Raw genomic sequence first — 22,708 nt, forward strand, 5'->3', positions numbered from 1 at the left:
TCATGTGACTTTGCTAACTTTCAGTCACTGCATTCTTAAAAAACTAATCAAAACTGAGAAGAACTCAAGAGCCAAATACTTCTGTACTTTTGAATCTATTATTGAGATTGAAGGAAATCACTAGTAATATTTACTAGGATTAAAATGATTTTAAAACAGACCTTTTGAGTCACATACCAAGTCTGCATTTCCCCTTACTCCATCCTCCACTGTCATTCTTGCTCTCTCGCCTGAAATCTAATACCCTACATGGCACTTCACTAATGTTGCTTTTGACATACCCTGTAATGAGGTAAGAATTTTTTTTCTTTTAGTTTATATTAGACATTGTTAATTAAATACTATTTAAATTTGCAGTAAAGTATTGTAGTACTAGGGTGTTGTACTGTGTTAGCCATTATGGATGTGGTGAGAAGTTCAGCAAAATGATACCTTTTATTGGCTAACTAGAAAGATTACAATATGCAAGCTTTCGAGGCATCTCAGGCCCCTTCTTCAGGCAAGATGCTATCATCTTGATTATCATGATTACATCTTGACTGAAGAAGAGGCCTGAGTTGCCTTGAAAGCGTGCATATTGTAATCTTTCTAGTTAGCCAATAAAAGGTGTCATTTTGCTTAACTTCTCACCACAGTAAAGTGTTATATAATGTTTCCATCATGATTTATATGCTTTTATTTTTTCCCCATTTTTAGTGAATCTTCAAATGTAAAAAACAAAAATGCACTTTTTTGTTTAAAAAATTAACACTACTCAAAATCTGTTTTGTAAACCATCAGTTTCAAAATATGAGAAGATGTGGCCTTTCTACAGAAAGAGCAATAACAAAAACCAGTTATAATTATAATTTATTTTATTTTTAAATTGTTTGCCTTTAAATATTCTTTCTTTCTTTCTTTCTTTCTTTCTTTCTTTCTTTCTTTCTTTCTTTCTTTCTTTCTTTCTTTCTTTCTTTCTTTCTTTCTTTCTTTAGGTTTTTGGTGCAGCTGATCTGTCTTTCCTGTCCTGTTCACCTAGTCCTTGCTTTCATTGCTGGTGATATTTCTAGCCCACTTTTTCCAGATGTGTACCCACCAGGGAAAGTCATCAAATGGAATCTTACCGTGCCTCCAGGATTCTTGATGCGGCTACAGTTTCAAGTCTTTGATCTTGCATTTTCACAGAACTGCCAAGGAGACAATGTTGCAGTAAGAAGCCATTTTCTATGATCTCTATAATTTATAGAAATGGTAATGAGTATAATATATAGTAAATTAATACACATTATGTCGAAAAGACATGCAAGTTCAGAAAGGTGGAGAGGTGGCTATTTCCATTTGGCAAAATTTAAATATATATCTATTTTAAATTAGAGACGAGCCACATCTTAGTGAAGATATTTGGCTTCAAACAGAAAGCTACAAGGATGGAGGCATGGCATTCACAATGTGTTTAGAGTTTATGTAACACAAATAACAAAAAGCAGCTTTATAACTATTAAAAAGTATGTTTAGTTGAGAATGTAATGGTTGAGCGCTTTGAGTAGTGAGAAAAGCGCTATATAAATGTAAAGAATTAAAGAATTATTAATGGGACACTTTAATTAAGCAAATAGCAACTAGGAAAAGTTTAAATCACAGTGAATTTATCCATATAATTAATGACTACTTTAAACCAACATATGAAAATACCAGTAAAAGGAGATGCCTGTCTAGACCTAATATTCTACGATAATCAAAATTTATTTCAATAGATAAGATCTGGTAATCATAATAAAATAAATGTAACAATGTTTTTGGGGAACATATACTTTACAACAAAAAATTCAAAGTCAAATTAATTTTAGCAATTCAAATATTAAGCAGAGGCAGCAAACTCTTAAAGGAACATATTGGCACTGTGGTGGATGAGTAGCAGATACTACACAGCAATAAGAACTTTTGACCATGAAATGGAGTAACAATTACTTTGAAAACACATAGGGAGCTAAACTTTTAGAAAAAATTAAACTAGAGCAAACTAATCTGAAATGAAATCCCAAATCAAAGAAAAAAAGCAAAGGTGCTAACACTAGTTTCTTTTAGCTACCTCTAACAGCTAAATGAGAAAGTGACATGAATATTGGAGACTAGTGAGAAGGTCTACAGGATGGTAGTGAGACCAGCTATGTTATATGTGCTGGAGACGGTGGCACTGACCAGAAAGCAGGAGACAGAGCTGGAGGTAGCAGAGTTAAAGATGTTAAGATTTGCACTGGGTGTGACAAGGATGGATAGGATTAGTAATGAGTACATTAGAGGGTCAGCTCAAGTTGGACGGTTGGGAGACAAAGTCAGAGAGGTGAGATTGCGTTGGTTTGGACATGTGCAGAGGAGAGATGCTGAGTATATTGGGAGAAGGATGCTAAGGATAGAGCTGCCAGGGAAGAGGAAAAGAGGAAGGCCTAAGAGAAGGCTTATGGATGTGGCAAGAGAGGAGATGCAGGTGATGGTGTAACAGAACAAGATGCAGAGGACAGAAAGATATGGAAGAAAATGATCCTCTGTGGCAACCCCTAATGGGAGCTGCCGAAAGAAGAAGAAGTGAGAAAAGCACTATATAAATGTAAAGAATTATTATTATTATTAATGAGCAAAGCAAAGGTCCTAATGCTAAAGTGTTCTTGGTGGCACATCTAACCTACCACTAAAACTAGGGATGGATTAAGTTGATTAAACTTTTTTTTATTCATTTTCATTTCTTTAGTCCTATAATTGTACTATAATTGCTACTGAGGCAATTTGTTCTGAACTCTTAATATTTCCAAAAAAACGGTTCTTCACCTCCCACACCTCTGAAGATTGTTAATAATTCTTTACATACTAAACATTAATTAACAAAACAATAGGGTTGTGTACATTTACATATATTGAGTAATTGACAGCAAAACATATACAAAACAGCAAAGCACAGAAAGAAAATCAAAAGAAAACAAATAAAAAAACACATACATATGCATATATTTAGATGTATGAACAACTCATATTTTATATGGCTCTTTTTTGACAGTGAAACCTGATCCCATGACACTTTAATACAAATGCAGTATTTACATTGTAGAAGAAGAATGTTCTCCTCAGCACCATGTATTTTGTGTGTTTAGTAAATTAGAATCTTTATAATAACTATTTTGTAACTTGCCAGTGAGAGACGCTTTGGCTTATGAACTAACAAAAATATGTTATTCCAGGGTTCAGGAGAAATAGTGTCCAGATGAATAAAATGTAAGCTGTTTCTTGTTTTTCCCTTTCTCAGAGTGAATGTTTCAGGGACAAGGTCACAAGGCTGCAGAAAGTACATGTGGTTTATGCAAAGGCGTCTCTCCTGTGCTTAGCTTCCAAAACACAGATAATGCTTAGCTCAACAGACATATTGTTTAACTTTACTGTTTTGATAAGGATGTTCTTTCTGTCTTATTAATCATGAGATCCTGAAGTATAAAAAACCCCTCCTGGCTTTTGATCAGGGTTCAATTGAGCTTTGCGGCAATAAGTTATGCTCTTTTGAATCTCTACTTACTGCGACTCCGAATGAATAAATAAAGTGAATTGAGAAAATATTATCTGTCTGCTTTCCAGTGTGCCTTTTTCGCCCACAGTTTTTGGCGCCCAACGTGGGGCAGGAGACGGGCAGACGACTCCCTGGGCGGGTTCGTCCAAGTGGACCGATTTCCGCGGATCGAGGACCAGCTCCGGTAAAAGTTAGGACTGGCCAACCTTGGGCGTTTTCCTGCGTGGGGAGTCGCTGACCTCCTCCTGACCGAAACGAAAAGCAACTGGATGGGATTTTTCCAGGCAGGCAGAAGGAGTCGTGGTGAGTAGATTCGGGGGATTCCCGTTGGTTTGACTGGTGTGCTGAAAGAAATAGAAGTATACGGGGAAAAGAAAAAAAGAAAATAATAATAAAAGAGAATAAAAAATAAAAGCATGCTGAAAGAATAGAGAATCATACCGTATCGACCTAGAAGGGTTTTAGGGATTCATAGAGAGTGACGGCACAGTGTGAATGCTAGTAAGTCATCCCTTAAGAATTCGAGTAGAAAGGACCGAGTGGCACGTTCCTATATTAAGAGGAATAGGGGTGAAAGGGGCAGTTAGAGTACGTGTGAAATTTGGAAGAGGGGAGGTTGATTTCCACTTGTCGACTGGTTGATTCCGGGGGCGACAAGTGGGACGAGAAATAATCGGGGATTGAGTTGCTCTCTGTTGAAGGCCTGCCGCTTACTATGGGAAATTATAATGGCACGCCAGTCAAACAGGTCCCCCAGGGTCCTCAAAACCTAATGTTAGAAGGATTATTTTCAGAGAATCACCAGGCTCCTAGTACACCGTCGGGATTGAAAGGCGGGTCCCCTAAACAGTTAATAGAGAAGCAGACTGGGTTGGATTTTAAAAGGCATGTAAGAAGTGGAATAAGCAGAGGCGTAACAACCTGCTGGCTGCTGAAGTCAAAACACAAAAAAGACAAGGAAGAATTATTGCTAGCGTTGCAGAAAGTGAAGATAGAGACAGCGCCCAAGCCTGAAAGTAAAAGCAAGACCCCCTATACCCCGTAATCTGTCCACCCCCTCCTTACCAAAACTCCCCCCGCTTCCACCTCCTGCACCCTCTTCTCCAACAACACCCCTGTTAACAGACGAACCGTCTGGAGCAGGTTTTTACAATGAACAATATCATTATGACCCATCCTCACATATTGACCCTGAGGAAGATAATTCAGATCATTCACAAGGTGCTACTGGATTGTAATGGCAGAAATTAAAAGAGTCATCTGTCTCCCAGCGCACGAGCAGTCCGTGGACTGCAATTTGTGGAGCCGTTACAGCAGCTGGATAACATGTATGAGACAAATGCTGCACAGTGGACACAGGTGCTCCGTCGACAACTGAGCACCGCATGGGCAACTGTAAATCACGGTGATCATACCGGTGTCCCTTGGTGTTGGAATGAAGGTCCTTTCCTCGCCCAGTGAGAGCCTTTGAAAGGAGCCCTGGCAGAAAAAATATAAAAAAGGGCACAAACTGGTCACTAATTTCAGCCGGCTCACCGATTGCAAGATCTGATGGCTAATCACTCTGGGCTAGACAATACAAACGATAGAACTCGTGCTGCAGTGCCTCCTTTCATCTCGGGACTGAGAAGTGCCATTCAAAGCAAAGTCTGCACGTCCTGCAAAAAGGCTGAAAGACCGCAACGTTCGAGGAAGACAAGCGTCATGCAGAGCATGCTGACAGACAGACTAAATTAAAAGAGTCAGACACACAGACCAAACTTTTGGCTGCACAAATAAATTACTATACTGGAAGAACTGACCTGGCTAGGGGGAGAGGACGCGGAAAATTCTTTGGAGGTCGAGGGCGAGGGCACAGAAAAGGACGCGGGTTCCATTTATCAAACCCTAAAAATCCTTTTGCTCAGATGCCTAACCCTTCGGAGCAGACGCCAGCGTCATATGCCTGCCGCTGCTGCGGTGAACTTGGACATTTTAGACGCAACTGCCCACACAAGCGCCTCCGTCACCCCCTCTCCCTGAGCCTAATGACATTCCTTGGTCCTAAGAATTATCAGGGACCCCAGCCACTTTTTCCAGTTTCCTTTGCTTACTCGTCATGCTGAAACTGATCTTTTATTGACTTTAATGGCAAAGAAACTGCCTTTGAAATGGACACAGGAGCCATGCGCTGAAGGAGGTTCCTGTGCAATTACAGCTCAGCATTAACAGTTTCATTATTGACTCGTTGCTTTCTGTTAAATCATTTGTGTCCTGTGAAACTGCTGGGATGGGATCTTATGACTTAAATTGTCAGTCTCAATTTTCTTTAACTGAACAAGGATTTTTGCTGCTCCATTCCTAAGCTCCTGTGCCACACTTCACATCCCAAGCCCTCTTTTACAGCCTGGACCCTGGACATCTCCCCGCACACCTTCCTCTTGAAAGCCCTTCATTCTTTCCCCTCATGCCTATTTTCCTCACTTACAAGTCCCGGACACCCTGCCTTATACTGCCCAGTATTTCCCTACTGAAGTGGACACACCTTGGTTAGAATCTTTTCTTTCCTCCAGCACATGCCCTGAAACTTTGCACATTCCATGTATTTTTGTTGTCTACTAAAGCAGTTGCTTCAGTGCACCTCACATATTCACAAAGCGTTTTCTATTTAGGAGATTTGGTTCCCCATGTTTCCTTAGCACTGTGGTCCCAAGGGAAAAATTGATTATGGAAGGATAGCACACTGAGCCACTGGTGATTTTCTCAAAATCTTCCTTCCGCCCGTACCGTGTCCAGGATCCTCTGTCTCCAGAGGCAGAGGCTGGCATCGCCGCCATACATTCTGATCTCGTGAGGCGAGGAGCGATTATTCCAATTACATACTTTCCAGTCAACTCCCCCATTTTTACCTGTAAAAAGGCTGACGGGTCCTATGACAAGTTAACTCTGTGGTTTTTTTCCTAGAACACCTATTGTTCCTAATCCATCCACTATTCTTTCCACGATACCCCCGTCCGCCCGGTACTTCTCTGTTATTGACCTTGCTAACGCTTTCTTTTCCATTTCCCGTGCACCCTGATTCTCAATCCTGGGTTGCTTTTACCTTTCAAAACCGCCGATGGACCTGGACCGTCATGCCTCAGGGATATACTGAAGCCCCTTGTGTTTATGGTTTTGGCCAGAAAAAGATAATAAATTGATACAGTATATAGATAAGAAAAAAGAAAAAAATAAATAAATAAATCAATAAATAAATAATAATAAAAATGCATTACTCTCACTGACCATATTCTCGTCCATTCACTGTGTTCGTGGACGAAAAAGGGGGGATTAATGAATGCAGTTTTAATGCAACCACATACAGACAAACAAAGTGCTCATGAGCCCCCTAACAGTAAAGGTACCTCACACCGTTCGTTCTATTTTAGTAGAGGATTTAAGACCAGCGCTGGCAAACCGATCCAACATCAAAAACTGATTGAATCCCTCTTAGAAGCTATAACTAAACCATCAAAGTTAGCGATCGTTAAATGTCAAGCTCACATAGGAAAACAAGATCCTGTCAGCAAAGGAAACGAATTAGCTGATCACTTTGCTAAACAGGCTGCATATAATAACACACCAATTTCTTTATTCCAACAGAGAAATAACCAGGACCCTGATAATCAACTTGTTTCTTTACAGAGTGCAGCCACGGACAGAGAAAAAAGAAAATGGTCCAAAGAAGGGTCCCTCTCTGATGGAGTCTGGACCCATAGGCAAACTAACAAACCTTTCCTCCCAAAGGCTTCTTTCCCAGGTATGGCAAAAATCGCTCATGGTCTAGACTATGCTGGAAGGGACGCCATGATTCAGGATGTTGAAAAACACTGGGAAGCTGCAGGCTTTTCTACATATGCAGAGCAGTTCTGCAGGCGCTGTGCATTATGTCAAAAGTCTAATGTAGGAAAGGGCACCCAGGTAAGTCCAGGTAAGTCCCGCCGTTACACTTAATCCAATGGGTCCGTTTGAACACCTCCAAATGGATTTCATTGAACTAACTCCGTCTAAAGCTTACCGTTATTGTCTAGTAATTGTTGATGTGTTCTCCCAATGGGTAGAATTTTTTTTTTTTCCTTCTAAACACGCTGATGCTAAAACTGTAGCCAAAGCTTTAATCAAAGAAATTATTCCTAGGTGGGGCATACCACAGAAATTGCAAATTGATAATGGCACCCTAAAATCTAAATTAGCAAAAATCTGTGAGCAGACAAATTTATCCTGGCCAGACACTTTGCCTCTGGCCTTAATGAGATTGAGGGGTAGAACACACCGGCTATTAGGACTGTCGCCGTTTGAAATTCTGACCGGACACCCATGCCTGTGGGCATGGTTATGCGAAATGTTAACCTGCATACTGTGGACAATGATCTTCTCTCTTGTCTTACAGGTCTCCGAGATACTCTGAAAAAAGTCCACGAGCAGGTTAACCAGGCCTGGAGGACTAGTCTTCCATCTAAAGACACGCCGATTCCCTTAGGCACTTGGATCCTCGTCCATGACACTCGGAGGAAACATTGGCATCAGCCGAGGTGGAGAGGACCGTTCCAAGTTCTTCTATCCACACCACATGCAGTGAAAATGGAAGGATTGCCCGCCTGGATTCACGCCTCACATTGCAAGAGATGGCACCCTTGATTGCTGTGCTACTATGCTTTCTTTTCCCTTGTCTACTGCCCTGGTCACCTTGACTTTCCTGTTAGGAATCACCACATCAGTACAGGTTTATTTCTGCTCTATTATCAACTGTGGGACTGGTCGACAAGCCCAGTGGACCTGGTCTGACAAATACGTGTGTATGACTGTTACGAAGTATTATTAGGGGGAGTAACTGTGACACCTGGCAATGGGTTTTTGCTAACAGTGGAACTGAGGACTGGGGTTCTCAACCTTTTGAGGCCCAAAAATACAGTTTGAAAAATCGATTTTCTATCATAAAAGGACATGCTTCTCATGAATGTGTTGACAACCATTGTAACCCCTTGATTTTCACTTTGAAGAACCCCTCATTACATGACTCAGGAACCTATATATTAGGGGCATATGTATCTGGAACAGACCCTTTAGGGAGATTTCTAATTAAGATTGACAACCCTGTTACTAACACCTCTCATTCTCCTGCACACACACCTGTCACCCCAACTTCTGGTCCAGACTTTTCTTCTGTTAAGATTATGAATATTTCCACCCTCTCATCGACTTTTTCAATTGAAACTGGCTATGGCGATCAGAATCGTTGGTTGCAGTGGGTATTATATTCAGCTAAGTAAGTAAATCAATCTGATTGCTACGCCTGTGCTACGGCCAGGCCACATTTGGCTACTGTCCCTTTCCCTCTTTCTAATATTTCTGACCCTGTTGGTCTTCCTTGTCTCCTTGCCCTTTTTACCTCTCCGTCCACACCAAAAGACTCTAACTGCATTACACTTTCTCTCCTCTTTCCCCCCCCCCACTTCTCATATGACTCCCCCGATGTTCCAGTCTCATGAAGGCAATTATACCTGCTTCTCTAGTAATTATAGTTCCCCCTTCCGAGGTACTAATGTTGGTCATATCCCTTCTTCCTTCTTTTCCCAGACTTTCCAGGTTAACTCCACCTCATTTAATTCTACATTATCACTTTTCCTGTTGACACAGTCCACTCCGCGTGCTGATATTTGGTGGATGTGCAGTACATTAAAATTACTTGATATTCTTCCCCCTGTTTGGACTGGCACATGCACATTAACCCAACTTGTTATGCCATTCCACCTCCTCCCTTTGAATTCTCCTCGCGTGTCGTCCAGCTCTGGCCGACGTCGTCGACCCCTCTCTGCTGACCCCTCCACATTCTCTCTTCACGGCCCTGGCATTTACTTTGATTCCATTGGTGTCCCTCGTGGAGTCCTGATAAATTTCAAGTGCGAGATCAAGTTGCTGCCGGATTTGAGTCTATTTTCCCCCAAATTACAATAAATAAAAATGTAGATTGGATTAATTACTTATATTACAACCAACAGCGTTTCCTGAATTTTACTAAAGAGGCTGTTGAAGGGATACATGAACAGCTTGATAGAACATCCCTTATGACTTGGCAAAATCGATTAGCATTAGATATGCTCCTTGCTGAAAAGGGGGGTGTATGTACTATGTTTGGTGATGTGTGCTGCACTTGCATCCCTAATAATACGGCTCCCGATGTATCAATCACCATGCTTTGCCAGGTTTAACTGCCCTTTCAAATGAATTAGCTACCACTTCTGGCATTTCTAGCCCCTGGGGCTGATGGCTCAGGTCAGTTTTTATTTCACTGGCTGTTGCTTTTATCATTCTGTTACTTGTGGCCTGCTGTGTAGTCCCCCTAATTACATATCTTGTGTCCCAGTATTTCACTGCCTCCGTGGCCAAGGCTTATATGTTACACGAAGAATGCATGCTTCCCATTTCTTCCTCCTTTCCTTCCACTCCTTCCCCTTCTCCTACTCTCTCCCTTGTTACTCCTATGTCACCCATATTTTTGTTGGTTCAAAAAGGGGGGAATGTAGAAGAAGAATGTTCTCCTCAGCACCATGTATTTTGTGTGTTTAGTAAATTAGAATCTTTATAATAACTATTTTGTAACTTGCCAGTGAGAGACGCTTTGGCTTATGAACTAACAAAAATATGTTATTCCAGGGTTCAGGAGAAATAGTGTCCAGATGAATAAAATGTAAGCTGTTTCTTGTTTTTCCCTTTCTCAGAGTGAATGTTTCAGGGACAAGGTCACAAGGCTGCAGAAAGTACATGTGGTTTATGCAAAGGTGTCTCTCCTGTGCTTAGCTTCCAAAACACAGATAATGCTTAGCTCAACAGACATATTGTTTAACTTTACTGTTTTGATAAGGATGTTCTTTCTGTCTTATTAATCATGAGATCCTGAAGTATAAAAAACCCCTCCTGGCTTTTGATCAGGGTTCAATTGAGCTTTGCGGCAATAAGTTATGCTCTTTTGAATCTCTACTTACTGCGACTCCGAATGAATAAATAAAGTGAATTGAGAAAATATTATCTGTCTGCTTTCCAGTGTGCCTTTTTCGTCCACAACATGTACAGTGTCTTATACAACTGAAGCTCAGGCAGGTTAAGTGACTTGTTAAAACAGGGCTAAATCTGCTGCCTTGATGATTTGAAGGCCAGTGGGTCACCTACTACATCACAGAAGATGCACTAAAATGTTTTATTTTTGTGCTTAAATATTCATTCATCAGTTAATTGATTTTGTCTTTTCACTTCACAATAGTGGAGAGCCAGAACAAATCTCCATAAATAATGATCGATACTTTATATTGAATGTATTAAAATAAAACCACTTACCAAGTGAAAGACAAAAGAAACCGACCACTTTGAAATATTATGGGTGCGTAAGTAAGAAAATTCATTTCATCCAGGGCTTGCTCTTGCCATACAGGTCTAGCTCCCTCCAAAACTCTAATGTAATAAGAGAATAAGCTACAGTACTTCAGAAAATGGATTGATTGAACAAAACAGAAATTAAACAATTAAATACGACATATATGTTGAAGATGTGTTTATTGTTTTCTGCTCCTGTCTCCAATTCAGTAATTGCAAGTTTTTTTAACCTTCTCTTGAGCCCTGTAGCTTTAGGTGTATTCTCTTATTTATAATGCATTCAGGCACCAATATTTTATTCAGTAAAAATTCCATGTGCATTTATTTTTTATAGTGATCAGGGCTCTTCTCTCAAGGTTTCAAGAAAGTGTTAGAAGAGCTTGGAAAGAAGTAATAAAAACATTTTATGTAACATTCTCACAACATATTTTAGCAAAAAACACCCATTGTCTCATTATACAGTTCATAAATAGTGATTGGGATTATCCATCCATCCATTTTCCAACCCGCTGAATCTGAACACAGGGTCATGGGTTTCTGCTGGAGCCAATACCAGCCAACACAGGGCACCAGGCGGGAACCAGTCCCGGGCAGGGCGCCAACCCACCGCAGACACACACACACACACACACCCACACACCAAGCACACACACTAAGGCCAATTTAGAATCACCAATCCACCTAATCTGCATGTCTTTGGACTGTGGGAGGAAACCAGAGCACCCGGAGGAAACCCACACAGACACAGGGAGAACATGCAAACGCCACGCAGGGAGGACTTGGGAAGCAAACCCAGGTATTCTTACTGCGAGGCAGCAGCACTACCACTGTACCACTGTGCCACCTGGAATTAGCCTAGTTCAGCTATCTTAACGTATTTCACAGGAAAATTAATAGAAACAATTGTTATTGGTATTTTGTATAAGTAGTAGTAACATAATTAGGTTTTTTGTAAATATTATTATTATTATTATTTATTAATTTTAAATGTATAATGTATGGACTTTAAAAACAGAATTCCCATGATTAAAGTTCATGTCATTAATGTATATAATAAAATGGAACCAATTATTATAAACTAAAATGAGCAACACACATTTAGAATATATGCAATAGTAAACAGTCAATATGGGTTAAGATGATAAAAAAAAGTATTTTGTTAATACTAAAAAAGTTTATGGCAAATTAACAAAAGCATATGATCATGACAATATTTATCTTGATTACAAAAAAAGAATAGTTTTTTATATGTTCAGGTAAGGAGAATGTGAAATATAGGGCACAGTGAGCAAATGGGTAGAAAATGGGTTTAAATAGAAATAGAAAGTAACACGTCATTTTGATACCTCAGATAAGGTGATGTTAAAGGTGGCTTCCAAAGAAGATCGGCTCTGGGGCTGCTGCTCTCTTAAATTTATGTAAATTCTCCAGATGTATATATAAATTAATATGGTGTTTAAATCTACAAATGAGTCTAAAGTAGGCAGATTACCCTTGATAACTTAGAGTCAGCAATATCATTATACATGATTTTTGACAGAGCTTAAACTTGGGCCGATGTGTGGCAGCTGCAATTTAATGCTAATAAATGCAAAGTGTAGCACAACCAAATTAAAGGATACTAGATGCACACCTTATGAAAAAGAGTTACTGTAGTAGGAGTAGTGAATTTATCATTGTCCCTAGCAAAAGCTTGTAAGAGGGCTAATGTGGTTTAGGATTTTATAGCGAGCTATGTTAACTACAAATGGATTCATTCTTATTGTAAATAATGCAGTTGTAAAGCCTCTTGGTGTAAGTATTGCAAAACAGATACTATAGCACTAGAGAAAGTTTTAGGACTACTGGGTATGAACTATGAGGAGTTAAATGTAATCAATTTAAGCAAACAAAAGTCATTAGGTAGCATGACAAAAGTGTTTAAAATCATTCAGGGAATTAGTAGATGCATGATAGCTGTTAGATTAAAATAAATTTTGCAATAACAACGCAAAACGCACAGATGGAATTTGATGAAATCTGCACTGATGTTAAAAGGCATTTGTTCACACAGAGAGTAATAGACACCATGCTGTGTTCTAGATAGCAAAATTTTGGGGACATACACTTATTAGTGAATATTCATAGATAATAGCATATATTATTTAAATAGCTCCTTTCTGTCAAACACATAAGGGATTGACAGATTAGGTTGGACTGAATGACCTCTGCTCATCAAAAGTTTAATTTTTTCATGTTTACATATTTATCAGCTGTTGGACGGTGAGAGACTCATGCAGAAGCTCTGTGGCAATGCAACTACATGGACCCATTTCCCAAGGCAGAAAGAGTTTGTGGCAGCAACGATGAATGTGATATTTACATCAGTTACTGAGTGGACTGCAGACCATCAGGGGTTTTATGCTCTTTATGAAGCAATAGGTGAAAGTATATTATTCACATGTACATTGTCATTATCTGTGTTTGTGTATGCCATGTAATGAAGTACTGTGCCAGCTATAGTTTATTCCTGCCTTGAGCTTGTTGTTGAGTAGATAAGCTCTGGCTGAAAATAAATGTGTTGATGGAAAATCTAACACAGCATCATATATAAAGTATCATAACATGAGTACCAGACAAAAGGTTTGATTTATTGATTGAGTTTTCTCATAATCTTAAAGATAATTTGATCTAAAGGCTTATGCTTAAGACCTTGAAATATGTTTCAAAGACAAATACCTGAATAAATATTGAACATGATGGCTACGTGAGAATGTCTTCTTAAAACCAGAAATTTTAAAGTTAAAAATGTTTTAAATGCTCTATCCTTAAACAATTACTTTTCATTTAGAACTTTAATGAAACTTAGAGCCTGAATTTTTAAAAACACAGCCATTATATCATCCTACAGTAATTACTATGTGTGCATCTTTAAAAGTTAATTTATGAAATTTCCTACCTGTGTTTCAGCTAGTTAGTGGTGTTGTGACTTTACAGCATGGGCATTAAATAGCTCTTTTTGTTAGAAGATCATTGTTTCTGGTTGAAGCAGTCCACAATATGGCAAGAACAGCTTATCTTAGCAAAGAGAAACAACAGTACATCATTACTTTTAGAGTTGAAAATCGGTCTGTCCAGAAAACATAAAGAACGTTACCTTTTTTTACAAGTTTAGTCACAAAAACCATCATTCTCTATAATGAAACCAGCTCTCATGCGGACTACCATAGTAAACTGAAGTCCCTCAACTGCACAGGATTAGCTAATTAAAGTACCCAGATGCATTAATCAGCAATTAACTATATTCCTGGTTACAGCCCAAGAACAGCAAAAGCTTTAAAGAGTTCAAGTAGCAGACACCAATCTACATTATCTGTTCAGAGGAAACTGTATGAATAAGGTTTTTATTGTAAAAACAAAAAAGAGAGAGAGCTGCAAAGAAATCAAAACTCAAGGAGACAAATAAGTGATTTCTTTGGTCCAGGAAACACAGGTAGTGAACATTACACCAGTGAAAGTCTGGTCAGTTCGATTTTTTTGTTTCCAAACACTGTCTTCATGAAATGCACAAAAAATGAGTGGATGATATCTGCCTGTGTGATTTCCACTGTGAAGTATGGAGGAAGAAACATGATGGTGTATGAGTGCTTTGTTGTTGATAATTTATTTAGAACTGAACTTACATGTAACAAGCAAGGGTACCACAGCATTTTGACACCCTATCTGATCTGGTTTGTGATTAGCTGGGCTGAAGTGTTAAATACTTTTATTACTTAATAATAGTATTTGAATGTTCATAGAAGGAGAAACAACATGTTTCTGCTATTCCTAGGCCTGCCTTGATAAGTAACTAGAATTTTTCACTCTATTTGACAAGTGTGATGGTTCAAACAGTATATATACCCACCTAAAGTTAAAGCTTTCTCTCTTCCTTTCTTCCTCATGAGTAAGCTGTCACACTTTGCTTACTCATTTCCTCGAGAAAACTACTATTCTGCGTTATGTTCTAATCTCAGTGGTTAATGTCCACTGCTTCTTCAATAAGGAAATGAGATTTGGATGTCACTACAGGGAACAATGTCCTAGTGCCTAAACTTCACTTCATCAGTGAGGATGCAGTTTCCTATAATCTTCTTAAAAGGGAGATTCTTTCATTCCCACAATTTGAGACACAGTCGGTCTTATGAAGGGCTCATAGATTTTTTCTGTTGTAACCAGTCTCCATGGTAGCACCCTGGAGTCCACAACCCATAACATTTAATTCAGAAAGTTGTTATTATATGTGTATTCTACACATACTTTCTGAGTCCTTGTGGCTTCCCTCCAGATACTCCGGTTTCCTTTTACATTTAAACTATGTGCATATGAGACACACCGGCACATCTACATTTGCTGCCTGTTAATGACCTTGGGTTTATGCATGAATGTGCCCTACAGTGGACTAGCATGTCATCCACCATAAGTCATGGACTTGCTGTAATGATAAGCTTTGGCTTCCTCTGATTTTTTATGTTAGACTAGGGTGCTCTGCTCGCTTCACTCGCCAACCCCCGGATCTGTCACATGCATATGGGTAAGCGAATGTACAATTTAAACAGATTGTTATTTTCTTTGGAATTGTTACATATGTATAATAGAACTAACTATTTTATATTATAGCGAGTAATTAACCAAAGTAAAAAATAGTAAAATGTAATAAATTGAAAGAAAATTATGTTTCATGTTACATTAGAGGTATTTGTTGCGTTATACATTTTTGTTCTGTTTGACTTTGAAATTAACACACAAATACTTTTTAAACTCACACTTTTACTGTAAAACTTGAGTAAAAACTATTTTTTGAATTAACGTTTATTAATATCGAATTGAATTTTGAGTCTGTGTTTGGACTTACATCGCGACAACGCAACATATAACTGCCCGTTTCTTTCTCTCTAATAAATAAACCAACTTTTTCGAATGTTTGTCCCTGTGATTTGTTAATTGTCATAGCAAAAGCTATTCTAATGGGAAACTGCAAACGCTTTAATACGAATGGCAAATCAAGATCTTCTTTGGTGTCTAATGTTTTCCGCGGAAGTTGTACTACATTACCTTTCTTGTCGCCTGTTAAAATTTTACATGTCTGAATTTTAAATACAACTAACCTTGTCCTATTGCATAGCCCATTACTCAGACATAAATTACACAATAACATTACGATATATCCTTCTTTCAACAGTAATTTGGCCGAAGACCAGACAGTATTAATGGTTGTAGATATTCTACGGGATATTGTAAGTTGATGCTTTCATCTTCCGCACCATCACCACCAACTGTTTCAGCACAGTCTATTGATACGAATTTAACCAATTTGCCGTGTAACCAATCGACAATTTTCCTGTTAATTCGTTTAACTTCATCGTTTCTCGGTGCTAGGATTGCATGTGTACTCATTTCTTCTGTTGATAACCCTTCGGGATGAAATTCTTCAGTAAGATTTGGACATAATAAGTCTTCTTTTATTGGGAACCTTAAAGTGAGAAACAAGTAAATATACTGTACATCTGTAGCAAACATTATGATTTGAAACTGTTAGAGACAAAACTTTTTTATATAGCAAATTAGACATTTTGTCTGAAGTTGTATGGATAATACTACAGCTTGACTATCATTGTTACAGATGCAGACGAGTGTGCTCAGGACAGCAGCCTTTGTGAGATGCACTGTATGAATTATATTGGGGGTTATTACTGCTTCTGCAGCTATGGGTATGAACTGAATGCTGACAAGAGGACGTGCAAGGGTATGTCATCATATATTCTGATCTCTAATGCTGGAGTCCCAAACTCTGTTTGATAGATATCTGATACTGATAATGTCTCTCTTTACTATACCACTGGCAGTAGCAAATCTAAGCTCTTTATTTCTTTCACATGTTTAGAGTAGTCTATTTTTTGTAAGGTTCTATGTCTGAAGCATTTTTATTTAATGAGGTTTATCTGTCAACTGTGCATTCTTATCTTGTAATAAGCTTTTAATACAATGTTACTACAAGAATGAAAGGATTAACACTCATTTAGAACTTTGTGTTCTGTTAAACTCATTTTATCTGTCAGGAAACCTCATTTTGATGTTGAAACATGAAACATGTTACCTTTTAGCATATTGCATAGTTACTGACAGTATCACTTTATCATCTCAGTTGTAGATTGTGGACCATTTCCAGAAATTAGCGGGGTTGAAGTAGTTTACCTATCTCAAAACAAATCAACAACTTTTGGCATGCAGGTGCAGCTCTTCTGTGCTGAGCCTTATTATGAACCCTATAAACAAGGTAAAGATCATGTGCTTCAATATAATCTCCCTTTGTATAAGCATTACCTTGCTTTCCATAGATTTTATCTCTGCCTGGAGCTTAATCAAACTCTTTAGTTATGTAAGGCACAGTGACAGCTGGCACAATATCTTTAGATAAACATATTTCTCTTCCACAGTTTAGGCTTTTAAAGGGGCTGGCCAGTATTTATCATTAAGATTGTGTAAATACTCTTCCACCTTTATGTCTGTATGCTTATTTTTAAAAGTGCTGGCAGTGTATTACTACAAACTGAGCTATACATTAATATCAATAAAGTAAACAAGACATCGCCTATTGGATTTTTGGTATTCCCCGCAGCAGATGCTAGAAGTGTCCTCTTTTCTCATTACAACATTGCAAGCTTAAAATGGCCACTGCTTGTTATTGGACAGTTACTGGTACAAAGGCTTCATTTTCTTCTAAGTACTTTTTTAGGAATTGTAAGAATGAGTTGCAGGACATGTATGGAAGGTACTTCTGCTACAAGCTCACTTCTCTCCACCTTTTCAGTTACTTTTGACAGTGTATTTACTTCTTCACTTAAGTTCAATGCACTTCTGCACAAATTAAAAAATATAAACAGTTTACTAATTGAAGCACTTCAAAAACATACAGTATTTTTTAAATCATCTATTTTGCATAAAGGGTGTCTAATTTAATTTATTCTGAGAAATCTAATGATTGCCTTTTCTTTTTTTATTGATCATTACATTCTCAGGCACAGTGGAATGGTGGATAGCATTGCCCCCTCTTATCTCCAGGAAACTTCTACCAAAAGATATGGAAGTAGTGTTAAATTGGCACAATGTAAATATGTTTGAGCATATGCATACTGTATATGGCCTGGCATGGTAACATATCCAGGACTGGTACGCACCTCATTCTAACTACTTCCAGGACAGACATTGTCTCCCCATGACCCTAAATTTGAATAAGAAAATTCTGAAAATGAATAAATAGGTATATGATCAAAGTATGAACTGTACAACTTAACACACTGTATAGGTACTGACAGTATACAATACTGTATATACCAGAAATATATTATGTTTCACCAATCTCTAGTTTCTCTACACTGATGTCAGGGTTAACAATCAAGAAACAGGGAACAGAGAAAGTAAGTGCCGTGCACAAATATGTAAAAGCCTACCAATTATCAAAATAAAAAAAATTTTTATAAGAGAAGCAACATAGCATATTTTAATATCTAACACAACACTACTTAAACAATAATTCAATTCAGGGTCACAGGAGGCAAGATCCTATTACAGCTCCATTGGGCACAAAGCAAGAACAAGGCATGGACAAAAAAAAAAACAGTCAATTCACACATGTTTTTGGGGCGCCATTTTTTTTTAATTCACTCTAAAAAATCAGTTTTGTGTAAGTTATAAAGAAAAAAAAGAAGATTTATTTTTTAGCAAATTATTTCTATACCCTCTCTAATTTGTTCTTGTGCCCTTTAAATCTTCCTCAGGCATTTTTACCTGTGAGGCAGATGGTATATGGAGAAATGAAGAAGGAAGCAATGAGGTCTCATCATGCATCGCAGGTACTTGACAATATTAAATCGTGATAGATTGCAAAGAAATACATTTCAGAGTCAATACAGTTTAATTAATAAAAACTCTCTTCATTTAGTGTGTGGGAGGCCTATAAGCCCACCTTTCCAATTCCAGAGGATATTTGGTGGGAGACTAGCAGCTAGAGGCAACTTCCCATGGCAAGTATACTTTCACAGTCCGCGAGGAGGAGGCATTCTTATTTCAGATCAATGGATAATGACAGCTGCAAATATGCTGCGAGAAGATCATTTTGAATTATTTGCTGGGATAGTTGACATTTCAGAAGAAGGTTTGGCCAATGCGGTTAAACTACAAATTGCAGACAAATTTATTCACCCTAATTACACATATGCTGAAAAGGGTGAGATACAATATAACTATAACAATGATATTGCTTTGCTTAAGCTAACAGAAAAGGTCAAAGTTGGACAGTTTCTATCCCCTATTTGTCTTCTGCAGGATGCATCTGACACAGAGCTGGAGAATGGGAAACTTGGATATATTTCAGGGTGGGGACTTACTGAAAAACGAAAATTATCAAATGATCTGAGATATGCTGAGGTGCCAGTTGTTAATATGGACATGTGCAAAAATGTACCAATTCGACAAAAGTGGGTAAAGAAAGAAAACTTTGTGTTTACACCAAATATGTTTTGTGCTGGAGCATATGGTTTAGACAATTGCCATGGAGATGGAGGAGGAGCATTTGCAATTTTGAATGACCAAGATCGTTTTTTTGTTGAAGGCATTGTATCTTGGGGTTTCAAGTGTGGCACATACAGTGTCTACACAAAAGTGGTGAACTATTTAGAATGGATCACTAAAACTATGTCTGAGAATTAGGGCTGAAGTAAACAATGGCAAGAATAGTAAGAAAATAAGCAAGCACTATACTACTCTGGGTATAAGTTACAATTAACACAAGTGTGTGCTTAACCAGAAATGAAACCAAGCATAATAATAAATGAGAAACTGATTCTATGTTGTAGTTCAAGTTTTTAAATATTTCAAAATCCATTTTTTACTCAGTCTATATTTACATTGTATTGCTTATTCTAGGTGAATTTAGTATGAATTAGTTTAGCACACTTAACATGATTTGCTTCACACATCCAAATGATATGCATGGTATGATGATGTATGACTCTGAATTGCTCAGTTACTGCATATGAGTAAGTAAGGATGTGTGCATAAGTGTACCCTGTAACAGACTGGTGCATCATCCACAGTAAAATTATGCAGGATAATCTTTGGCTCCCCACAATCCTTCATGGTACTAAATGGGTTTGCAAAAAGAGTGGATGAAAACTGTATTCTCCATTTTTCTAAACAGGTTAAGTTTACCATAATCTCAAAATATAGACACAGTCAAGGCATATAGGGGTGTACATGAATGTATAATGAAATGGCGTTCCATGCAGGGCTGGATCTTGCCTTTTGAGTACTGTTGTGGGAAAAGACACACGTTCCAGACAAGAAGGTAATGGAAAATATGTGCAGAAAAACAAACAAATGGAATGATTTATATTGTCTCTTCAATGTGCCTGTCAAAAATACAAAACAGCCAGTTTCTAATATACAGGCACAAGTTCAAATTAGATTGTGTCATTGTAATTCGGTGTTATTTGTAGTTGCTTCTGTATACACAACAGAGGCTCTGCTGTGACTTCATAAATGTTTAAGCAAAAATAAGGGGGCCACCTCTGTCTAATCACTTAATTTCACTCCACTTTCATCATTCTGCATATCCTGGTGAAGGTCAGCATGGGCACCCTATCCTCATTTCTTCTATTTGAGGTCACCCTGAACTCCAGCAATACAGAATGGAGTAAGTCTAGTAATCATGGGTCGGAATCTCAATTCTGCTACTTTAGTCATTACTTAGAGATTGTGATTACTGGTGAGATGGGGCTACCATGGACTGATTGGTAGACTAAAAGATTAGTCTAGGGACCAAGCTCTGTACTGGTTGATCTGTACAACTCAATGCATTCACAAAATTAAGAAGGGTTTAAAAAAAAAACTAGATATGTAAAGAGCAAAAATATTTTTGCATACAGAAATTACAAAACAAATTAGGCAAGACATTCAGTTAGGTGGAGGCCTCTAATTTAGAAAGTGCCCTCCACAATACTTTAATTAAGTTTCTAAAAATACTGCAATTATTATTTGTGTTGCATGGAATAATAAAAGTGGGTTTAGAAGATGGATGGATGGATGGATAGATGGAATGATAAATATGATGGTGCGGTGGTTAGCGCTAGTGCCTTACAGCTCTATAGTCCTGGCTTGGAAATATCTGTGTGGAGTTTGAATGTTCTTGAATGTGTTCAATGCACATTTGGTTATTTGGACAGTCTAAATTAAACTTATTTAAGCATCCATGAGACTGTCTCAAAATTCCCTGAAGTCTTGTTCAGGGTTGATCCCTGTCTTATGCTCAATGCTGTCAGGATAGGCACTGTCGCCCTGGGACCTTAAATTAACAACAACAATACTACTACTACTAACAATAATAATAATAATAATAATAATAATACACTTTATCTGCGGTGGGTTGGCACCCTGCCCGGGATTGGTTCCTGCCTTGTGCCCTGTGTTGGCTGGGATTGGCTCCAGCAGACCCCCGTGACCCTGTGTTCGGATTCAGCGGGTTGAACAATGGATGGATGGATGGATACACTTTATTTATATAGCACCTTTCACTTGCTCAAAGCTCTTAATTGGATAAGCAAATTAAACAATGGATGGATAGAATAATTCAACGTCTTTGGGCTGCTCCCATTAGGGGTCACCATAGCGGATCATCCATTTTCATATCTTCCTGTCCTCTGCATCTTGCTGTGTCACACCCACCATCTGCATGTCCTCTCTCATCACATCCATAAACCTAATCTTACGCCTTTCTCTATACCTCTTGCCTGGCAGTTCTATCCTTAGTACCCTTCTCCCAATATACCCAGCATCTCTCCTCTGCACATGTCCAAATCAACACAATTTTGCCTCTCCGGCTTTGTCTTCAAACCGTTGAGCCTGAGCTGATCCTCTAATGTACTCATTTCTAATCCTGTCCATCCTCGTCACACCCAATGCAAATCTTAACATCTTTAACTCTTCCACCTCCAGCTCTGTCTCCTGTCTTTTCGTTAGTGCCACCATCTGCAACCCATATAACATAGCTGGTCTCACTACTATCTAGACCTTCCCTTTCACTTTATTAACTGGGCTAAATGGAGGATATCTTAATTTAAGCGGCCAACCGGTACAGTTTGGTTTGTGCTGAGTGTATTGTTCACACAAAAACAAAGTAATTTTGTACAATTGTTGGGATGAGAGTGTAAAACAGCAGCCTAACATCCAGATCTTTCTGAATGTGAAGGGTGTGGGCGGGGTTACCAGAATTTGAAGGGTGGATAATTAAATTTATATGCATATTAGTCAGGCGTTAGTCTGTTTTGTTTGCTTGTTTTTTGTCTGTTGAAATGAAAGAAGCGTCTTGTAAGTTAATAATAAAAGTTATGTATTCGGAGCATTCAAGCCTTGTGTGTCTCTCTCTGCTGTAAACTATTGAACAAGGGAACTCAGAAACGGGATTTTTACTCCGTGGCACGACGTTGGAGCTTCGCACCACTGGACACGCTGAAGGAGAAGCTCCCCTGCATCACCCTGACCACAGTCCGGAGAAAGGCAGGAAAGGTAACACACACAGTGTTGGGATTTTGTAATCCAGAAGCGAAACCAAATTCACAAAATTCGCCATTTACTATCAATTACACAAAATACAGAAATATGTACACTACTACAATGCACACATTAGGAAACTAAAATATTCTGCTGTATAAAATTATATATTTTTTAATATGTTATGTTATAATTAACATAAAACTATGAAATGTATAGCATTTTTAA

General features: G+C 38.3%; 1 protein-coding gene across 1 annotated transcript; it reads left to right on the forward strand.

Moving 5' to 3' along the window:
- On the forward strand, positions 1-22,331 carry LOC114657952 (complement C1s subcomponent-like). Its single transcript, XM_051932127.1, has 7 exons — positions 1-292; positions 975-1,188; positions 13,168-13,336; positions 16,557-16,679; positions 17,079-17,210; positions 18,712-18,786; positions 18,876-22,331. The coding sequence occupies exons 1-7, from the start codon at positions 264-266 to the stop codon at positions 19,640-19,642; spliced, it is 1,509 nt and encodes a 502-aa protein (XP_051788087.1). The 5' UTR covers positions 1-263; the 3' UTR covers positions 19,643-22,331.
- The last annotated feature ends 377 nt before the right edge of the window (positions 22,332-22,708 follow it).

Source organism: Erpetoichthys calabaricus, chromosome 9 (assembly GCF_900747795.2).
Source record: "Erpetoichthys calabaricus chromosome 9, fErpCal1.3, whole genome shotgun sequence".
Classification (NCBI taxonomy): Eukaryota; Metazoa; Chordata; class Cladistia; order Polypteriformes; family Polypteridae; genus Erpetoichthys; species Erpetoichthys calabaricus.